Raw genomic sequence first — 22,683 nt, 5'->3', positions numbered from 1 at the left:
GCCAACAGAGTATCGCTGAAAGTTTTATTCTACAATTATCCTGATGTGTTGAGTCGCTCGCAAAGTCAAAGATTGTGATAAGTTGGATTACACTAAGCTTTCCCAGTCGGCGAAGAGGTGTGCGAATACAATTACAAGTTTTGAGAGTGAATTCCAGCAGCTGCAGCTGAAGTTGCGCTAATGAGCAATCAACCAGGAGGAAGGGCGGAAAGCGCCAAGCATCGACCAAGCGAGCAGATAGCATCTGGCGATGTACGATTGCGCTGAAAGCGCAATCGTACATCGCCAGATAGCACGGAGTAAGAGAGAGAGCGCACCACCAGCGTCACCAAACAAGAGTGTCGGCACCGGTAACCAGCGGACGAGCGACGAGAGCCATCGTGCATCGCCAGAGAGAACGGAGCAGTGGAAAGAGCCTGAGCCAGCGCAGCCCTGAAGTAAGGGCGGGTGTCCGTGTGAAGCTGGCAGCTGCACGATCAAAGAGAGAGCACGGAGCAGTGGAAAGAGCCCGACCTGCCGCTCGTGAGCAAGAGTGTCAGCGCCAGCGAGAGCGGCGTGTGTTCGACCACATACACCGACCTGCACCAGCTGGGAACCAAGGCATCCAGCAGTGGAGAGCAACATTGCTGCTGCCTCAAAGAGAATGAGCAAGAGTGAGGAACGGCGGCCCAGCGGACGAACTGTGCGCGCTGACGACGGAATCATCGCGCACCGCCGACGGCGAGCGTCGTGCCGACTCGTCATCCAGCTGCGGAGAGAGCCGGAAGTAACGGCAAACCCACCCGGGCGAGAGAGCGAGAAAGAGCAAGCAGCTGTTCGTATGCCCCTCCCCCACCCTCACAAGCTCGCAACGCAGCGCCCGGCGTCTGCTTAATACAAATATTTATCAAGGGACAAACCAACACACACACACATCAAACCAACCCGAGCCAATCATAAGAAGACTACTTATAAGAGTGCATGAACCATTAGCTGATCGTGAAGACATTGGTGCTCATTGAGTGATAATAATACAGTCGTTTATACGTACATTAGTCGTTATATTATTATTATTATTATATCTTTTTTAATCGCGTAAAATTACCAATAGATTCATCGATGCAAACTAAACTTTTGAAAACGTGTTACGAATCTACACGCTCACAGGGAGAATATTGTGTTAAAACCTTTCTTTTGATCACAGACTCTTGCTCACGAATTAATTTAAGCTTAGCCAAAAGATAGGCATCTCGCGTAAGCGGGCACACACACCGCCGCACACCATTGTTCCAAGACATTTAGTTAATTATATTATCTTGCCAATGCATCTATTGACGTATACTTTTGCCTCCGGGATATAATAATTTGCTTTTTATTGCCTTTCGTATGAATATCGTCGTATGCATGTTTTAAGGACTTTCCCTATCACCGTATATGCTCGCGTTACTCGGTGGAATTAATCAATTGTTCGGTTACCCAGTTTAACAACGTAATCATTGATGGTTAAATGTACGGATAAATGAGGGAAATTTCCCCTGTGATACTGTGGATAATTCCAAGCATGAGAGTTCGCATATTAGAGTGTTACGTTTTTGTTTAGAAGAGTCTGAGTGCTTCTTTCCTGAGTTAATGCGTAATAATCTTAATTATAAGAACTGTATCCTGCGTTGACATTGGAATTTGGAGACCTGACATAATCACACTAAGACATAATCAGTAAATGTAAAAGCAACTCATTGTATTGTCCCGATTGATAGTACGACCCTAGACAACGAAGCTAAGCCTAATTATCATAACCGTACATATTAGCATAAGCGCATACATTCGCATAAAATAATATGATAATCTCCATTAATAGCATAATGTATTCGCATATTTGCAACAAAATAGCGTGCTTTACGATAATTACGCATTTTTTCAATATTCATTTAAAAATTTTAACCCGACATATACAACAGTTGGATACTTCTGTGTGTAACACACGTGCTGTTGCATTTTACAGATTATCACAATGAATGCGTTTGCCCTCGATTTGGAACACCTGCCCACGTCCTTCATTTCGAGTGTACAACATATTTTGGCGAGCCTGGCAGGATAGTTTCCCAGAGTTCACTGACAGGGATCAACTCTTCCAACGAGATGGACCAAGCAATTGTACGGGCACCATGTGTAAATACACTCGTGCAAGGATTTGAACGGCCTTCACATCATGGCACTGGAACAGCTGAAGGATAAGGTCAATGCTGCCTTGGATCAGCTGCAGAGAGCCCAGCTCACGGAAACATGTAGATGTTTGAGGTGTTTCCATGATTATAAGACTGTTGAAGATAATAGCAGACATGCTTTAATTCGTATGGCAGAAATAGTACTCGATGAAGTTGAAGGCCAAGAAGAAGATTTTGAAGCCTGTGCTTGTGTTCAAAACCTGCTGTCTTTCATTGAGACAATAGAGGATAAAGACAAAGACAGCAAGAGAACAGGTGAAACACTTCCACAATCAAAACAATCTGAAGATATGGATGGTGAAATACAAGAGTCACAAGAAGATTCCAGAAAAACCCTTGAGGAAAGAAAACCTCAAGTGAAGGTTGAACAAAACCAGAGCAGCATTGGAACTCGTACGAATGGCCAGACCAGGAAATGTGTCAGAAGTCACAATACAGAGATAATTCAGGATCTGTAGGCAGATTGGTGGAGAGCAGAAAAACAAGTTATCTTACACCAATCTGATGCACCAGATCGACGCAGGAATCCGTAAGAGCCATGCTGAGTCTGACATCATTGAGGTTGTTATCAGAGCAATCAGTCCTGGTCTGAATTTGAGGGACATGCTAGAAATAAAACAAGATTTGACTATTTACAAGTTAAAAACCATTTTGAAGGGACACTGTAGAGAACAAAGCATTATTTGATTAACATCTCTCAGGAGCCAAGAGAATCTGCACGAAACTTTTTGTTTGAAGCTATCGAATTAATGGACTCTGACGAGCAGAAGACAGATTGGAAGAACTTCCTGGCCAAGGTAGTGCATGCTTATAACTGTACTCGTAGTGAAGCAACATAATTCTAACCTTTTTATCTCCTGTTTGGGAGGTCTCCAAAACTACCAGTGGATCTTATTTTTGGTTTCGAACACCACGGAGAGGGAGGATCCTAAAAGCAATATGTGGAAAAGTGGAGAGAGCGGATGGTGGAAGCCTACAGAATAGCATACAACTTTGCAACAAAAAAACTCACTAAAGGGAAGGGCCAGTATGACGAGAAAATCCATTAGGCAGAGCTACAGCAAGGCAATCATGTCCTGGTGAGAAACATGAGTTAGAAAGGGGGACCAGGTAAAATTTGCTCCTTATGAGAGGACAAGGTGTTTATTGGTATTGGGAGAAAAAGTAATGACAGCCCAGTTTATGAGGTCTAACCTTAGAATGGTGAAGGGAGAACCAAAATGATTCATCGGAATTTGCATCTGCCTTGTTACTTCCTTACAATTGAGCAGCCGTCACAAAATCAACGGAGTAAGAAAGCAATCAAGAAAACTCACCAAACAAGGACAAGATGCCCATGCAAAGAAACGCAGGAACCAACAGACAATGAATTGGTAACGGATAAAGAATTTGAGTTTACTATAGTTGACAAAAAACTGATCAGCAAGCTATAGTAATACAGGACACGCAGTCACCGTTGAACCCAGAAGCTGAAGAATTCCACCCACACAAGACAGAAGGTTAACAACAGTTATCAGAAGCAGGCAAGAAATATGTATGAGAGTAGTCATCACAACAGAAGACTCGACCCTCAAAGAGAGAGAAGACAGCCAAAGACACCTATGACAAGTTGGGCTAACCTAACATTGTGAGAAGGAGCCCATGGAGAAACAAGGGTCTTTTAACTACAACATGGGTGATTTAGACAAAATATTAGCAGTGATAATATGGTTGTGAAGTTGTTGAAGATTTTTTTTGTAATTGTTGTGTTTAATATGTTAAGAAGGGGTTATTGCTTGAGATGACACATAAAACAAAAATGATGAGGAAAAGGTTTAAAGTATGTTGGTAGGGCGATTAGTAAGTACCTAAGAGCTAAATTCCACAGGGCATTTACAAGCTGGAAAGGATGTTTTTCTTAACAAGTACTGGGAGAATAATCTTAACCATTTCTGATGAGTAAAATGTGAAGCATGGTTTAATAATACCAGAGTGTCTGGTAATTCCAAAAGCATAATACAATGCTTGGTCTCCTATCTCTTCGTGCACAAAGAGTTTGAGCTAACTCAAAATAGAGAGCTTAGCACTGTACACTGTAAGATGATGTACTGTAGTTAATACTGGTAATTATATAATCCTAATACTGTTTATTCTATAACCATGCCCATGCACCTAGAGTATGCCTAATTGCAATGCTATTAAGAATAGAACACGTGTACAGTAGTAAGTTGTACAATGGTGACAAGTGAAGTACATATAAAGTACATATACAGTACAGATAATGGGTGTAATATATCAATATAAATGGATGGTATAGATAGACATTTCAGCTTAGGATTAAAGTAATATTCGAATAGTGAAGTGTAAAGGTATTGATTTGAGACAAAAATGGTTTATCAGTAATGGAATGTGTTTAAGGGAAACTAAAAATAGGTATTTTTACCCTTTTTTCTGCCAACAAAACTGACACCTTTTTACACGGAATCATGTTTGCATTAATCCCAATACCTGCGGTCAGAATGCAAACAAAAAACAACTCTGATAATGTATGCATTGTCCTTGAAATTGATTGGTCCACATCAGAGACAGCTTTTCTTGGAGCCCAGTCTCACATAGTGTTGGCGTCATCTGGTCCAGAAAGTCTTCGAATTTAGATTAAATTATTCTTAACGTGGATCAAATTTTTTTTTTAACGACATTGTGATTGTTTACAAATGCCTTCTAATAAAATACCGAGATTATATTTGTGGTGATTGCTTTTGCTTGTGAAAATGCATTTCTTCTGTGGTGCTCACCCAAATGAATATCTGTGTAGTGGTGGTGTTGACGTGCGCCGACTGTGACAGTGATGGATCACGGGGCGGCGCGGGGTGCGGGGTTGGGCACGCGTTGTGGGCGTGGTGTGGACGCGCGCGCCGGGAGTGACAGATGACGGGGCGGCGCGGCGTGGGTGGTGAGGCACGATGAGATGTGGGAAAACAGGATCGTAGCCAGCGCCCAGCGATTGGTCGAATAAGTGGGTGCTCGCAGCGACGTCCGCAGGTGGGGTATAAAGGGGGACGCGCGAGAGCACTCGGGGAGAGTTACCCAGTTGAAGACCCGAAGACGGAGCTGAAGACCTAGTGCCCCGAGATCCCTAGTCCCGCCGTCCTTGTGGGGACCGGGGCCCTGTGTGGCTCGGAGGCGAGGCTGTGGGACCCGGGGTCCGACGCCCCCGTGGGTCGGGCTGGGGACCCACAGTCGAGACGGATACCCCGGGCAGGGAGTGTCCCGAGTAGCTCAGTGGCGTTAGTCGCCGAGTAGCTAAGTGGATGTTGGTCATCCGAGTGGCTCAGTGGCGTTAGTCGCCGAGTAGCTAAGTGGGTGTTTGTCACCCGAGATACTAAGTGGATGTTGGTCATCCGAGTAGCTCAGTGGGCGTTAGTCGCCAAGTAGCTAAGTGGGTGTTTGTCACCCGAGATACTAAGTGGGTGTTTGTCACCCGAGATACTAAGTGGGTGTTTGTCACCCGAGATACAAAGTAGGTGTTAGTCACCTGTGAACGAGTTTGATAAAATAAAGAGTGTGTTACCCCTGAAGTCGTCTCCCGCCGAGTTACTACATTACAACTGGCGTCAGAAGTAAACCTGTCTTCAAGAAGTATGGACACGAGGAAGACTACCCGTACCCACGAGCGAGGTCGGGACGACGACGGCGTACCGGGGACACCAACCTCGGGAGGAGAGGACGAGGAGTTGCCGCCGATGCAGCACTTCGCGGTGATGGCCGACGCTCCGCTTGCCTCCGACACCAGCCTCCAAGACGCGCACTCCCGGTTGGCGGAGTTGCTACTCGCCGCCGCCGCTGTCTTGGCCGACATCTCCGTTCCGGCGAGCGGAAAAACGGCTGCGGGGTTGGTGGAGGAAGCGACGTTGGAGGAATCCCGCCAAAAGGCGCTTCGCGCCAAAAGTCTGGAAGTTGCCGCCGTTTTTGGGGGGCCGCCACCGATTGGCGGGAAAGACGGACGCCACGTGGCCGGACACCTCCGCTCAGCGCAGCCCATGTCATCAGCGCGCGCCGGAGCTCTCCATTTTGCGCCTGACAACCGAGCCGACACTTTACACAACTACAGCGGAGCGCGGGAAAATCTCTCCGACGTCGACGACGATCGGGTCCTCCAGCAAAGATTGCCCGCGCTGTCGGCGTTCAAGGCGGATGGGGGCGACTGGGGAGCCTTCCAACGAAGGTTCCTCGCTCATCAGGAGATGTCGGGGTGGTCCGACACCACTGCCCTGCGTGCGTTGCCAGCGATGCTTGACGACGACGCGCTTGCAGCTTTCACATCTGCTGCAAGGTCGTCCCGCTCTACGCTCCAGGCCGCACTACACCTGATGGCGAAGGTGTTCGGGCCGCCCTCCACGTGTCGCCACCAGTTCTACGATCGGCGGAAGGTGGCTGGAGAAACGACGCTCGCCTATCGCACGGCACTACTCGCCTTGGCGGACGCAGCTTTTCCCCGCATGGATAAGGAGGGGAAGGACGCCATGGTGACGGAGCAGCTGCTGGCGTTGGCCCACGAGTTGGGGGTCCCCATCAATGTGGCGGACGAGATGGATATCTGCTCCCTGGCGATCGCCACGAGCATTCACGCGTACGAGGTCCTCAAACGCAAGCCGGGGTCGTCTGCAAATGGGCGGGGAACGCGGCACTGGCCGCCACGATCGCCGAACCTCAGCCAGCTGCGGATCAGGAGCAGGCCTTCGCTGCATCGCGTCCGGGGGAGTGGAGAACGGGAGGTCGTTCGCCCACACGTTCACCCCGCAAGCTGGAGCAACCGAAACCTACGACGTCCGTCGTCTGCTACAACTGCGGCCTTCGGGGTCACGTCGCAGCCGGGTGCCGGGCCCCGCGTCAGCGCGCCACAGGACCACGTCGGGACGACGACCAGGGCCACAAGTCATCCCAACAAAACCCGGCAAGTCGCGGCACCTCACACGTTCGGTCCACAAACACGGCACATTCGGGTCGCCGCTTGGCGGTGGGGGGTTCGCGGCTGGGTGCCAGTGGTTCATTTCGGCGAGGGGGGTCCGTACGCGGCCCGCAAGCAGTCGAGTGGTCCGAATTGGCCCACAGGATCGTGGCTGCGTCGGCCGGGTCGTCCGTGGTAACGGGGTTCATTGACGGGGTTGAGGTCCGGGTGCTTGTTGACACGGGTGCGTCGGCCACCATCATCTCGGACCTTATTTATAACATTCTTCCCGTCCAAAGTAGACCCCTTCTGCCAGTAGACGTGCCATTTTATGCGGCGAATGGGGGATCCCTGGGGATCATCGGCCAGATTCGGGCGACTATTTGCATTGGTGACATCAAATTGGCGGGCCCTATTTTTGTATCATCATCGCTGGCCGTTCCCTGTTTGCTAGGTACGGACTTTTTGTCCAAAATGTCCATCAAAATTCTTATAGATCAGGCCTGCATAGAGCTTCCGTCAGGTCGGCGGGTTGCGTTCTTGACGAGCCCTACCAAAATGCGCACGGTTTGTGCGACGGTGCAGGCGCTGGCAACTCATACTGTACGGGTGCCCCCGGGATCGCAAATGTTAGTACCCCTTCGGTTCAGGAAGCCACTCGAGGTGGGTGCGGAGGCACAGGGGGTGCTGTTGGGGCCGTCTAACAAGGCCAGAAGGGGCCTCGACTTAGCGGTTGCTCAAACCATGGTGAGAGGGGACAGTGAGCCGTTCGTAATGGTCCTGAATACGGGGTCGCGGCCGGCCGTAATTGCGCAGGGAACGGTGCTGGCTCACGCCGCGCCGCTACCCGTTGAGGAACGGCTCGTGGCTCAAGCAGATTTCACTGTAAAGTCGCATCCTCCAAGTGATGAGGGGATTGAGTGGTTGGACTCGTTGTGTGCCGGTTCTGCTAACTTGTCCGAGGTGCAATTGGGAGCATTGAGGGGTTTGCTACTCGAGTTTGCTGACGTGTTCAGCAAACATAAGTACGATATCGGCTGCACTGACCTGTTGCGCCACCACATAGCTACAGGGGACGCGGCCCCTATTCGTCAGAATCCCTTCCGGCTCAGCCCAGCCGAGAAGGAACATGTGCAATCGGCGGTTAATGATATGTTGGCGGCCGATATCATTTCGCCCTCTTCTAGTCCGTGGGGTGCTCCTATTGTCCTAGTAAAGAAACAGGACGGGTCCTTGCGGTTTTGTGTCGATTTCCGCCGCTTAAACAAAATCTCGATGGCGGATGCGTATCCGCTCCCCAGGATGGATGAGTCGCTGGATGCCTTGGCGGGAGCACAGTTTTTTTCCACACTCGATCTGCTTTCTGGATTTTGGCAATTGCCACTCGATAACGAGTCTAAACCTAAAACTGCTTTCCGGACACCTGGTGGCCTATTTGAATTCAACTGTTTGCCCATGGGCTTACATTCCGCTCCCGCCACGTTCCAGAGACTCATGGAATTGGTTTTGTCGGGCCTCCAATGGGATACCTGTTTGATTTATCTCGACGATATCATCGTCTTTAGTCGGACTTTCGAGGAGCACCTCCAGCGACTGAGAGCGGTGTTCCTCAGGATGCGTTCCGCTAAGCTTAAATTTAAACCGGCTAAATGTTTTCTGCTTCGGGAATCGGTCAGGTATTTGGGCCATGTCGTGAGTCGTTCAGGGATCTCGACGGACCCTGCTAAGACGCATTGCGTCAGCTCATGGCCAACGCCAACCTCGGTCACGGAGGTTCGCAGTTTCATTGGTTTCGCCTCCTATTACCGTCGTTTTGTCAAGCAATTTGCCACCATAGCCAGGCCCCTGCACGCTTTGACGGCTAAGGGTGTGAGGTTTCACTGGGGGGCGGAAGAGGAGGCTGCGTTCTGCTCCCTTCGTGACGCCTTGGTGCAGGCTCCCCCCTTGTGTTACCCCGATTTCACACAACCGTTTTTGCTTGACACAGACGCCAGCAACACGGGTATCGGGGGGGTGCTCTCACAGGTGGTCGGGGGGGTTGAACGGGTGGTCGCCTATGGTACTAGAGTTCTTTCCCCCGCCGAACAACGCTATTGCGTAACTCGTCGTGAATTGTTAGCGATTGTGTTTTTTACACAGCAATTCAGGCCGTATCTTTACGGCCGTCATTTTACGGTCCGTACGGACCATGCGGCTCTACAATACGCTATGCGCGTGGCACAGCCATCGGGCCAATTGTCCCGATGGTTGGAGGTCCTTCAAGACTACCAATTCACGACGATTTACCGCAAGGGATTGCGACACTCAAATGCGGACGCCTTGTCGCGTTTGCCTCCGTGCACGGACTGCACATGTTTGTTGGGATCGGCGCGGTGCAAACCCCCGGTCGCCGGCACCCCGGGAGTTGCGCTCGCCGCCACTGACACCCCGGGAGAGGACGCCCCCACGGGGAGGGATTCGCTGTTGTCGTTGCCCCTCATTGAGTGGGGCCGTCTCCAGATGTCCGACAGCTCCCTACTTACGCTACGTCGGAAAGTTGGCGCTCCCGAGGTAGGGGAGGCGCGGGTCGGTTCCTGGGTGTGCAGACAGGGCCTTTTGATGAAGTGGGACAACATGTCCCGGCGTCACGTGCTCGTTGTGCCTGTTGCTATGCGGGGTAGGGTTGTTCTGGCAGCTCATGAACGGCTCATGCATCTGGGTTTTCACAAAACGCTCGCCCTAATCCAGCGAGACTATTATTGGCCGGGGATGGGTAACGACGTGGCGAATATTCTTAAGGGATGCGTAGGGTGCGCCAAAAGGAAACCGCCACCATTGGCAGCTAATCCACCGCTGCAATCCATTCAGGTTTCGCGTATAAACGAATTGGTAGCGTTGGACATCTTGGGGCCCTTTCCGGCTACACCAAGGGGAAATAGGTTCCTGCTGGTTGGCGTGGAATACTTCACCCGATGGCCTATGGCATGGCCGCTCGCCAACCAGTCGGCTGCGGCGGTGGCGGACGCCTTTGTCCAGGGTTATGTTTTGGACAAGGGCGCCCCCGAACGCTTGCTGACGGATCAAGGAAAGAATTTTTCGAGCGTTTTGTTGCGCGAGGTGTGCGACCTGTTGGGTACAAAGAAAGTGCGTACTTCCCCCTACCACCCGCAGACTGAGGGGATGGTTGAGCGTCTGAACAGGACGATTACGTCTATGTTGTGCCAACAGGTCTGCGACGATCAGGTTGATTGGGACTTACAGGTGCCGGGGGTACTCGCGGCCTATCGAATGGCCCCTCATGCGGCGACGGGGTTTTCCCCATTTTTTCTTATGTATGGGCGGGAGGCCGATCCGGCCATGGACGTCCAACTGGGGATTTCCCAGCCACGTGCAAAATCTAAATTGGCAGACCACATCAAATTTAATATCGCCAAATTGACTGAAGCGCGCGAGGCGGCGAGGTTGAATTCGCGGTCGCGGCAAATTGCGAACGAGAAATTGCATGAGCGGAGGGTGCATACGCATGATTGGAAACCAGGCGATAAGGCCTGGCTGCATTGTCCACATGCACCGTTGGCTACGTCCCCCAAGTTGTTGAGACCTTGGAGGGGACCGGTGGAAATTGTGCGGGTTGCACGACCCCAGAGTATACAGATTAAATGGGGGAAACGCCGTTGGTACGTGCACCCCTCCCGACTGAAGCCCTATGCGGCACCGTGTGACCCCGTTCTGTGCCGTGACGACCGGGCGTGTGATGTGACCGTCGACTCGGGGAGGGAGGTGTCGCAGGCTGATCCTCACGTGTCTCCACCTGACCCACCCCCAGGTGCCTCGGGCTTGATGGCTGCTGACCGTCGGGAGCCTGAACCCCGGGGCACGCACGGGTCCTCGATACCTGGCCGATGTCTTCCTGAACCGCCGGCACCACCGGACGTTCAACCGCGTCTGGTGCCGTACGACGGACCGGCAAGGCGGACTCGGGCTAGGGCTCAACAATTTTCATGAAGACGTTTTTCTCTACACCGAGCTCGCCCGGTGTTCCCCTCTGCCGGGGTAATGTCCCGTTGTAGGGACGCTCGGAAAAAAGGGGACACTGCACGAGTCGAAAGAAAAAAAAAAATTCCATTTATTTTCCTTTCTGCATACACATTGCTATTGTCACTCGCCGGTTTGTATATATTGTTCTATTGTCGCGGTGGCATTGGTTGATGGTTGCGGATGGTAGTGTTCGCGTTGTGTTGTGTTGTTACGTTAGTTGTTGTTCTTGTTGTTGTGTTGTGTTACGGGGCACACAGGGCGGTTTGTATATTTTTATAGCAGCCGGGTCGGCTGCGAGCTATGTGGTAGGGGGTGATGTAGTGGTGGTGTTGACGTGCGCCGACTGTGACAGTGATGGATCACGGGGCGGCGCGGGGTGCGGGGTTGGGCACGCGTTGTGGGCGTGGTGTGGACGCGCGCGCCGGGAGTGACAGATGACGGGGCGGCGCGGCGTGGGTGGTGAGGCACGATGAGATGTGGGAAAACAGGATCGTAGCCAGCGCCCAGCGATTGGTCGAATAAGTGGGTGCTCGCAGCGACGTCCGCAGGTGGGGTATAAAGGGGGACGCGCGAGAGCACTCGGGGAGAGTTACCCAGTTGAAGACCCGAAGACGGAGCTGAAGACCTAGTGCCCCGAGACCCCTAGTCCCGCCGTCCTTGTGGGGACCGGAGCCCTGTGTGGCTCGGAGGCGAGGCTGTGGGACCCGGGGTCCGACGCCCCCGTGGGTCGGGCTGGGGACCCACAGTCGAGACGGATACCCCGGGCAGGGAGTGTCCCGAGTAGCTCAGTGGCGTTAGTCGCCGAGTAGCTAAGTGGATGTTGGTCATCCGAGTGGCTCAGTGGCGTTAGTCGCCGAGTAGCTAAGTGGGTGTTTGTCACCCGAGATACTAAGTGGATGTTGGTCATCCGAGTAGCTCAGTGGGCGTTAGTCGCCAAGTAGCTAAGTGGGTGTTTGTCACCCGAGATACTAAGTGGGTGTTTGTCACCCGAGATACTAAGTGGGTGTTTGTCACCCGAGATACAAAGTAGGTGTTAGTCACCTGTGAACGAGTTTGATAAAATAAAGAGTGTGTTACCCGTGAAGTCGTCTCCCGCCGAGTTACTACATTACATCTGAATATAAACAATGCATATACTTACAGGTTCTATACGTGACAATGTCTGACGGTTGGGAGTTGATGCCACTGTATACTGTTACAGAAGCGTTATAACTTCTACCAGGGACCAGATCAGTAAATGCTTGTGTTGTAACGGTGGAAGGCAAAATGAAGCTCTTCACTGCTGTTGCATTGTAGGTTTCATTTAAGTAGACCATGTAATAGTCAACGTCTGAAGTCGGAGCCACCCATGAGACTGTTATGGCTGTAGGGCTGTTGACGATGACGGTAACATTGACTTGTGGAGGAACTGCAATGTCAAATTAACATGGTTAGGACAGACGAACTGCAAAGACTACTTACGTCATTAACTTAAGCCACTAAAGTGGCACGTGACACATTTATATACAACGATCACCATATATTTTGTATATATCCTCTTTTTTTGGTCCAACTATGTATTGATGAGAAAAGTACGTGTTTTTTGTTGCAACAATATAAGAACCCAATATTTAGCATACACCCCAACAAGGGGAGGGGGGTTTACAAAAATTATGTGGACTGAGGCCCTCAATACTCCTGGGTCTATAGATGGGGAGGAGATTGGGCTAATTGACCTACATACGTACAGACTAAGGGAGGGAGCGTCAGTTATTATTAGTTAGTGAGGGGAGAATAACGGGTCGGTGACGAAAGTAGGGGAAGCCTCCATATGCCAAGTGGACTCAGCTGTCCTGCAGGGGGGAAGGAAGGCCATTCCTCAAGGGCCCACCTCCTCCCACCGACCTCAGTACATGTGTTGCGCCATAACAAGGCGCTGTAAGCAGCTTACCTGCCACAACGCTCACGGGCCGACACGGGGCAGCCAAGAAAGAGCGAGGTGTGTCGGGGTTGACCGAAGGTCAAACCCCCTCCCCCCTGGGGGGCCGTGACCGGAGGTTGACACCCAAGACCCCCTAGGGGCTGGGGGCTGAGGGGGATGGGCTCCCCCCACCCCTTCCTAAGATCCCTTAAGATTTAAGACCCTCTTAAATATTAAATCTTAAGGGGTATAACCAGGAGGTTTCTACCAGTCTATTAGGAAGCCACTGGACCTATGCACGTTTACATGAAGGTTGAAGTCCTATTTCTTTAGAACTGCTTTTTGTGTGTTAGTTCGTTGTCCTTCCCTCGCAACTCTGATTAGCACGGTTGGCTACATATGGTGCAAAAGAAGTTCAACATAGATACAAGGGCAGGTGTGAAATTCTTCCGTATGGCTAATGTAGATGCAGAGCAACAACTACAATTTCACATTCAGGTTGTCAAGCCAGTTAACCGCGTCAGGAGAAGCGGAATGTATCACTGTGATGTCTCCTTTATATTTGTGGATCGGGCATTGGGTCGTCATATGTTGTAAAGTCTCTGTTCTGAATGACCTCAGTCGCACACTGGACAGTCTTTAATTTTCCATTTGTGGATCAGGTATCCGCATTTACTGCCATGGTTTGTGCAGATGCGGCTTAGAGTTGACCATGAGCTTTGTGGAACATCAAACCCATGGATATTCTGCATTGGGTCTTTCAAAGGGTATTTGTGAATTCTTTTGAACTCCATTCAGCTCTCCAGGGTTCATCGGGGTTGAACCTGCATTGTATAAGGGGAAGCACATTGGTTCTAATGGGCTTGTGTGACTTGAAGTAATGACGAGGGACGTTAGTGATGTACTGATGAATGGCAAGGCGACTTTCCTCGATTCGCAGGACTCCCCGCATGGTTGCAGTTTTGCGGCGGATGGGTGGGGAAGGCATATTTAGCTGCACGTGCAGTCAGGTTGTTGGGGTCCGCTTCAGGGTTCCAATGAAACACCACATTGTAGTGTTTAGTTGAACATCAGCAAGTCGAGTGTGACAGCTTCTGGTCCATACTGATGCATAGTAATCGGCAACAGAGTACACAAGGACCACCGTTGATGTCCTTAGCACTGGTGATGATACTCCCCAGCTTGTGCTTGCCAGTTTATAGACCAGGTTGACCCTTGTTTTGATCTTGGCTTCATTCAGATAGGTCAGAGTGGTGTCATGTCACACATTATTGCCACAGAAGGTAACTTTCAGACTGTGCGCTGGTCTTGAATTTCTTCTGGAATATGGTCTCAATGTGCATCGCATGTGCCAAAATTGGGTCACAGCAGCTGCATCAACGCTGGAATCCCGCTTATTCTGCAGGGATCAGACTCTACCATTCTCTGGAGGATTATGTTTTCCAGGAGTTTTTAGGTCGTGCACATGAGTGATATTGGCCGAAAGCTTTCCAGGTTACCAGTTGGCTTTCCCAGTTTGGGTACGGCAATGATTATTGCCTCCTACAATACTTTTGGGATTCATCCTATTTTCATAGTTTTGGTGTACAGTTTTGCCAGGTCCCCTAGAAGCTAAGTGATGAAGGAATTTGTGGGGGTGGGCAGCCTTGTTTTTCTTCATTTCAGCCAGACCCTCCCTCACTTCCTCTGTGTTCATGGCGGTGGGGTCTTGTGCAGACAGTGAGGCAATTGTCTGGTGTAATTGGCAATGGATCTCTCACTTGATGTTTTTGTCAAACAGTCATTTTGTTTTCCAATAGTTTGGAGGCAATAGAGTTGGGCAGAACCCTTGCGGTCCAGTATTATGTTGGATTAGCAGAACCTAGGTGTTGCAGTAGTGCCAAGGTATGGCAGCTGGAGTGAGTGAAGTCCAAGCTTTCAACACTCAATCCACCGCTTACATCTGGCTTAGTTTAAAGACTCCAGCAGGCTCTATCAAATATCTGGCTGCCCACCTGGATGTACTGTCGGAGCAGGTCCTAGGTTTATTTTGTCCAGCAGGGAGTGGATTCTTTCTGGTAGCCTCGCGGGTTGCGCTTCTTTGTGGCTGCTGTAAGGAGGCTAATAAAATGATGATAGCATTCCGGTGGCGTGGGCATTTGACGCGCCACTCTCTCTACAGCCTCCTAATATTGGCCCCAGTCAACTTTGACTGGTTCCACCTTGGTAATCGTTTTTTACACAATCACGGGGATTTCAATGCCAATGTGGACAATTATGGGCCTTTAGTGACTTTTGGGGATGCTTGGAAGTATTTTGCAGGATCGGTGAAGTATGCTCCTACTTTGATTCTTGGAAACGATGGTGCTATACAATGTAATTGTAAATCATATTAAACTTTGTCATCAACATCAGCCATGATCAGTCTACTTCTGAATGAAGGTTTCCCCAAGACATCAGCATCCCTGATGATTCTGTAATGTGACAGTCCATCTAGCGAATGCAATAAACTTATTTCATTTCTACATCTCCCGGATGCATAAATCACTCTCAGGCACGTTCCCTCCTATTGATGCCACTCAACCACTGGCCGTTATCCCTTCTAATGACATGTCCTGTCTATTGGTGTATCCCAGCATGCACTTCTTCGAGTCTTTGAGCACTTACAATTTTTATTTGTAACACGTAGGCTTTCACGACCAATAATAGTCATTATAAATGTGAGTTTTAGATCTTTGCTTAGTTTTAAATAGCAATTCAGCTGCATATGTCTTGGGGTAATTTTTCGGTCATTACACATTTCACAAATACATTTTCTATTCAAAATGTACAATTTGCAAGTAGACAGGGCTGGTTTTAAATGCTCAAGAAAATGGTTTTCAATTACGTGTTTGATATGTATATATGTTGTTTAAAGATTCATAATAAACGTTTTTGGGTTAGATCGCGTAATTATTTATAAATGTGTCGAAACCCTCCACCACCCAACATGGCCAATCAGTAAGGGATTTGTCACGTAAACAAAATGCCAAATAGTTTACTACTTCAGCCCACCGGTGTGTTTGAAGAGTGAATCCACAACATTTACAATTTTAGTGCGACGTTTCGCTGGAAATTGCAGCCATCATCATCAGGCGATTTGCCAGAATAGTTAAGCCATCCACCTGCTTCTGGTCTTAACATTGACAGAGGCATCATTCCATGATTGAGGTATTCATATCTGTATGGACATTTAGTGAATTTGTCCTTTGTTGTTAGTAAATAGGCAATTAAATAAGTACAATTTGAGAAATTCCGCGTTAAAATAATACATAGTTCAAATTCGAATGTCCCTTAACATGGCTAACGTGATCACATCACATTTATTCCTCTATTTATGAACGAACAAGATTATGTATCCACAACTCTCACTGTCGCCTGATGATGCTAATTATAATTACCGGTGAAACGTCGTACTTGAATTGTAAATGTTGTGGATTTACTTTCGAATACCCGGATGTACTGTACTAGTGTAGTGACATGAAATGGTTTACTATGTAGCATAGTGCTTGCTGCTGGTAGGGAGGGGGATCTGCAGAGTGAAGCAGCACTGATTGAAAGCAGGCCACGTCATAGACCGAGAAGGATCTAGGATAAAGGTTACAAAGGGACGCATCGAGAGCCCGCTCGTAAGTTCCAGAAGGGGGGCGTGGCTGTGGCGGAACGAGGCCACGCTAACAGGCTTAAAGGGGACCCTGAGTGAAGGCTCGGGGTCGCCGTCGTTGGAGTGGGATCCCCTCGTCGTCGTCGTCGCTGCTGTCGCCTTGGCCACTGTCGTTTCGTGCCTTCATCGTTGTCGTTGCCCACTTAATAATTGTGCTGCTAGTAGTAGTTGGCTGTCTTAGCTCAGCACCGTCAGTGTCAGATGGCTAGCTTTGGTTGTTTGGCTAGCAACCAGTATAGCGTTGCGTTTAAGTGAGAGAGAGAGCGTCGTGTAACAGTGCAGAGTGTGTAACAGTGTGCTCGGAGTTAATTAAAGAATTGCCTCCAAGAGATACGTCTCCAAGTCATTAACTACACTAGTAACGAATCAGCATGTTCTGTTTATGTGACAAACCTTACTTATTGGCTGTGTCAGGTGGTGGCAGGTTTAACTACGCATTAATATTTACACAATCTAGCTCAAAAAACCTGTTATATCCTCAACTTAAGCCACAAAACTGGCATATAACACATTATATCCAACGATCACCATATGTTTTCTATATGCTCTCTTTTTTTTGTCCAAATATATATTGATGAGAAAAGTACGTGTTTTATTTGCAACAAAACAAGAGCTCACGTGAAGGTAACAAACGTGTGAATCGTGCATTTGTCTGTTTTAAATGCAGGAACAATGGCAGCATAGCATGGTGAAACGCTTTCAATACCAAATTAAGTAATACAATATGTAAGATACACAATGCAGTTATATATAGTGATATTTAGTAGCATACACAGATTAATGTCTATATTAATATAGTTTTAACAGTTGACTTCATCGGTACCACACAATATCTGTCCATAACCATATCTGACCAAGCTTAGAAGGACGCATTGGAAGCCTCCACAAATGGATCATTCCATGATTGAGGTATTCATTTCTGTATAAATACTGAGTAAATATATCCTATGTTGTTCGTGAACAAGTGATTAAATACGTAAATATTTGGACAAAATTCGAACGAAAATAAAACCTACAATCTAAATTATAATACTCTCAACATGACTGCACACATTTTTATAACTAAAATAACAATAAATGTATAATCAAGGAAATACTCACAGCTCCTTTTAATAACGATGGCTGATGATTGGGAGTTGATGCCACTGTATGCTGTTACAGATATCTGGTAACTTCTACCAGGAACAAAACCAATGAAGCGCTGCATTGTAACATTGGAGGAAAAATTGAAGTGATATGCTGCTGATGCGTCGTTAGTTTCATTTAAGTAGACTATGTAGTAGTCAACATCTGAAATTGGAGCCACCCATGAGACCGTCATGGCTGTAGAGTTGTGGACGATGACGGTGACATTGACTTTTGGAGGCACTGCAATGTCAAATAAAATGATTGAGAGACGAAGTGAAAGGGCTAATTACGTCATTAACTTATGCGACTAAAGTGGCATATAACACATAAGTTACCACAATCACCATATATTTTGTATATGCCTTCTTCTTTTGGTCCAACTATATTATGAGGAGAAAAGTACGTGGTTTATTTGCAACAAAACACGAGCCCAGTATAAGGCACGGACCGAAACAAAGGGGGGGGGGGGGGTACAAAAAATTACGTGGACTGAGACCCTCAATACCCCTGGGTCAATAGATGCGGAGTCGATAGGGTTCATTAGCCCACACACATGCGGACTACAAGAGGTAGCGTCGGTTATTATTATATGGTGAGGGGAGAATAAAAGATCCGGGACAAAAGTTGGGGGAGCCTCCACATGCCAAGTGGAGTTGTCATAACAAAAGTCCCGCAGGGTGGTGACTGAATCCCAAAAGGGGGGAAGGAGGGCAATACCAACCTCCCTGCATGCACACCCCTCAACAAGCTCCACGGGGGTGGGAACCGCCCGACTCCGAACTCACTACTTATCCTCGTGCTTGTGTTATGATCACATGAGGGTTAAAAATAACTGTGCCAGAGTTTCCAAGAAGAAGGCCCATGATCGCTGCAGTTTACCAGTTGCCTACCCAGCCATAATGTCAAGGGTTTACAATAAAATGAACGAACATTTTAAAACGCTGTTGATTTTAAGTCCCCACAGGGTTGTTTCAATTGTCGGGCTGGGCTTTATACCGCAGACATTGATAAGGAGGTTCGTTGTATACGAGTAACCGAGGTCGGGTGAGGAGTCTCGATCCCATCACTATTGCATGTGTATGTATGTAGAACTTATTTGGCACTGTACGTAGCCAACCATGATAAACATGTGAATTGTGCATGCGTCTATTTTACATGCAGGGACAATGGCAGCATCATATGGTGGTACAACGTTTTCAATACCAAATTAAGCAATACAATATTAAGATACAAATGCGCTATCATATATAGCGATATAGTAGCATACACACATTTCTGTCTATTTTAATATAGCACGAACAGTTCACCACATTGGTACTTACAAGTTCTGCCCGTTACCACATCTGACTCATATGAAAAGGTTGTGTTTGAAGCCTGCACAGACACGGAGTAGTTCCTTCCAGGAACCAGGCCAGTAAATGTTTCCGTTGATGAGTTAATAGGCAATGTTGTAACCAAATATCCACTCGCAGTCTCTCGCAAGTAGGCCGAGTAGGAGAACAATTCCGGGAGAGAAGTCGTCCCTGAGACTGTCATGGTCGTGGTAGTCTTGTTGGTGATGGTTAAAACGATGAAACTTGGCACTGCAAAAGGCATGGGTGACATTTTAGCAATTAGTATTGTAATTATTTTAAGAAAAAATGGTCAAATTATTAATAGACAGACGAATTGAAAACATTTCTAACTGTGGATGTAATAACCACCCTTTATGAAAGTACTGTATGTAAATCTAATTATTTTAAATGGAATGTGTCAATAAATTGTTTCATTTGTAATATTAAATGAACAATTCCTATGAGTACCTGGAGTTGAATATTCATTGTTTAATGGATTTACGATTCACCTGTGAATTAGATTGTATTTTTTTAGGTAGAAGAAATAACATATCACAAAAAATGTTGGGAATGTCATCTGAACACGCATAGGATGCTGAGATTCCAGTTACGTGTTGCTGTTAGACACATTTTGTGTGTAAGTTATTATTTTCTCCTGGCCTGCATACATTTAGCGGCCAATTTAAGTTAGTTTTATCTAATCAAATAATACTTTAGTTAATTTTACATGCATTATTTTAGCAGGTAATATCCTCTGATCTATGTACTATACACTGTAGATCTTTTTCAGAAGTGACCAAGCCAAAACTTATAGCTCAATGAAGTGACTTTTCACGTGGAAATTTGTTGTTGAATCCAATTTAAACTTTCAAATATCAGTTTTAGGATAAACTTTCGAAATAATGCATGAAACACATATATCAAATTGATCTTATGTGGATAAAGAATAAATGTATTGCTAGCAATGAACAATTTTATTGGGTATGCAATAACAAGACAACAGAGCACAAATACGTATTGACCAACACATTAATTTAAGTAACCTTGCAAGCAGATGACTGAGGCATCTTCATTGTGGCCGCAGTTGTGAGTCCCCCAGGGACGATGACTACAGTCGGAGAGCTGAGTCTCATAACCAGAGCACTGAACATCGTCGAGCCAGATAAGGCCACTGCCCCATCCAAAGCGAGCCAATGACACGGCAAAGGCAGTGAGCCCACAACCCAGCTGACGACACACGACCTTGGCATCCTGTGGGCTCCAGAAGTCGTCACACACCGTGCCCCACTGGCCATTGTAGAACACCTCCACCCGGCCCTGACATGCGGTGTTACTCCCAGCCAGCCGAATTGGCAAGTCTAATTTAAACACACACAAACACACAAATGGGTACAGTCATGTAATGATTCGCCTACCATGCGGTGTGATAAATTGTCACAATTCGGGGTAATGATTCCGTTTAATAATTCATTGATTTTTTTTACAATATTCATTGTGAATGTACTGGATAAACTCTTATTGGCTACAGAGGTCACATGTAATTATTACACTCAATGTATACGAATATTAAAAAAGCGTTTCTCAAACTCACTATGTAATGCATGCAGTGTGATGCAATAATCGTTGCATCAGCATGTGCCTATTATATCAGAATACGCGCGGCTTAATATTAGAGTTAAAGGCACTGCATCTTGATCGCTAGGCAACATGTTTAAACGAGTGTCTATTGGCCATCATGATGAGGTATGCATTGATATATATTTTCCCATATGACTGAGAGGAGTTGCTTCATTATTTGACGGTCAAGATTATGGGCTTTCAGATGCGCGTCTGCACCCGTCTGAAACGATCTTCCAATATTAAGGAGCCACTGGACCTATGCACTTTTTCATGCAGGTTGAAGTCCTATTTATTTAGAACTGCTTTTTGTGTGTTAGTTCGTTGTTCTTCCCTCGCAACTCTGATTAGCACGGTTGGCTACATATGGTGCAAACAAAGTTCAACATACATACAAGGGCAGGTGTGAAATTCTTCCGTATGGCTAATGTAGATGCAGAGCAACAACTACAATTTCACATTTAGGTAGTCAAGCCAGGTAACCGCGTCAGGAGCAGCGGAATGTATAACTGTGATGTCTCCTTTATATTTGTGGATCGGGCATTGGGTCGTCAAATGTTGCACAGTCACTGTTCTGAATGACCACAGTCGCACACTGGACAGCTTTACATTTTCCATTTGTGGATCAGGTCTGCGCATTTACTGCCATGGTTTGTGCAGATACGGCTTAGAGTTTACCATGAGCTTTGTGGAACATCAAACCCATGGATATACTGCATTGGGTCTTTCACAGGGTATTTGTGAGTGTCTTCTTGGTTCCTTCGGTAAAGTCACGTAGAAGGAAAATAATAAAATAATAAAAATTAAACATAATAAAATAATTCTCACGACGTTTCGGCTACAACGCAAGCAGCCGAAACGTCGTCAGAGTTATTTTATTATGTTTTATTTATATTATTTTCCTTCTACGTGTCTTTACCGAAAGAACCAAGAAGATGAATCCCTGCAGTCACGAAAGCTTTAAATCGAAATATTTTTGAGTGATTTTGAACTCCATTCAGCTCTCCAGGATTCATCGAGGTTGAACCTGCATTGAATAAGGGGAAGTGTGATGCCGCCACCACGAAGCCGTTCAGCAGGCGCCCCATCTGCGGCCTCGCCACCACCAAGCGACGGAGCCGACCCCACGTCCCCCTCACCTCACCTCACATGAACACACCAGCACGCATCCCCCCCCCCATAGGGCGGGAAGGGGAGGACACCTGATCGACCGGTTTTTATCCGAGAAACCCTTATCGGGATTAACTCTCACGGTTTCCGGCGATCAGGGAATTGGATGACCTCCCCCGACGCTACGTTGCACCGCGGCTCTGCGACCGGCCTTAAGATGGTGTGGCCGCGGCGAAGGGCATTCGGCCACCACGGTTGAAACGCATCCCCCACACACACCCCCCCCCCCCCATGCGTCGACGAGGCCAGCAGGGGAAGGACGGGACAGCATGAGTAGCAGGACCGCAGGGGCTCTTGCGCATAGTCGCGGAAGGTTGGGATATTTGCGCTTGAGCGCGCAGGCACAATGGTTGGGGAGGGTAAATGATTGAGTTGAAGGTATGAATAGATCGGGAGAGGGGAGGCGCACGGGGAGCCCGTGCACAGATTCCCACGGCGAGCCTTTGTGACGAACGCCGCCGCATGAACTGCAATAATGGGGGGGCCTGCGTGAGAAAGGGATTGATTGGAATTTGCGCCGTGCAGGTTGAGCATTAATTAGCATATCAAAAGCGCCCGGAACCGCCGTGCGCGTGCCAGAGGGTCGTGAACCTATTGTTCAGAGCCGCATCCCTTTGAGGTAGGGAGGATAAATAGGGAGCGCAAAGGAAAAATCGCTCTCCTTTCTCCAGGCCAGAGGACCAGCCGCAGCTCCAGCCAGCGAC

At 47.9% G+C, this 22,683-nt stretch overlaps 1 protein-coding gene across 1 annotated transcript in view; it reads right to left on the bottom strand.

Annotated features, from left to right (window-relative positions):
- The window catches only part of LOC144948133 (uncharacterized), a 57,269-nt gene extending 35,754 nt beyond the window's left edge, over window positions 1–21,515 (bottom strand). Inside the window, exons 1-3 of the mRNA XM_078877563.1 lie at window positions 21,488–21,515; window positions 20,236–20,550; window positions 19,181–19,441 (exon numbers count right to left, since the gene is read on the bottom strand). Coding sequence (XP_078733689.1) covers window positions 19,181–19,441; window positions 20,236–20,550; window positions 21,488–21,515 — 604 coding nt within the window. The remainder of the gene's footprint in view (window positions 1–19,180; window positions 19,442–20,235; window positions 20,551–21,487) is intronic.
- Between the last annotated feature and the right edge of the window lie 1,168 nt (window positions 21,516–22,683).

This window comes from Lampetra fluviatilis, chromosome 48, assembly GCF_964198595.1.
Source record: "Lampetra fluviatilis chromosome 48, kcLamFluv1.1, whole genome shotgun sequence".
NCBI classification, from domain to species: Eukaryota; Metazoa; Chordata; class Hyperoartia; order Petromyzontiformes; family Petromyzontidae; genus Lampetra; species Lampetra fluviatilis.
This window is presented reverse-complemented; position numbering and strand designations above follow the sequence as displayed.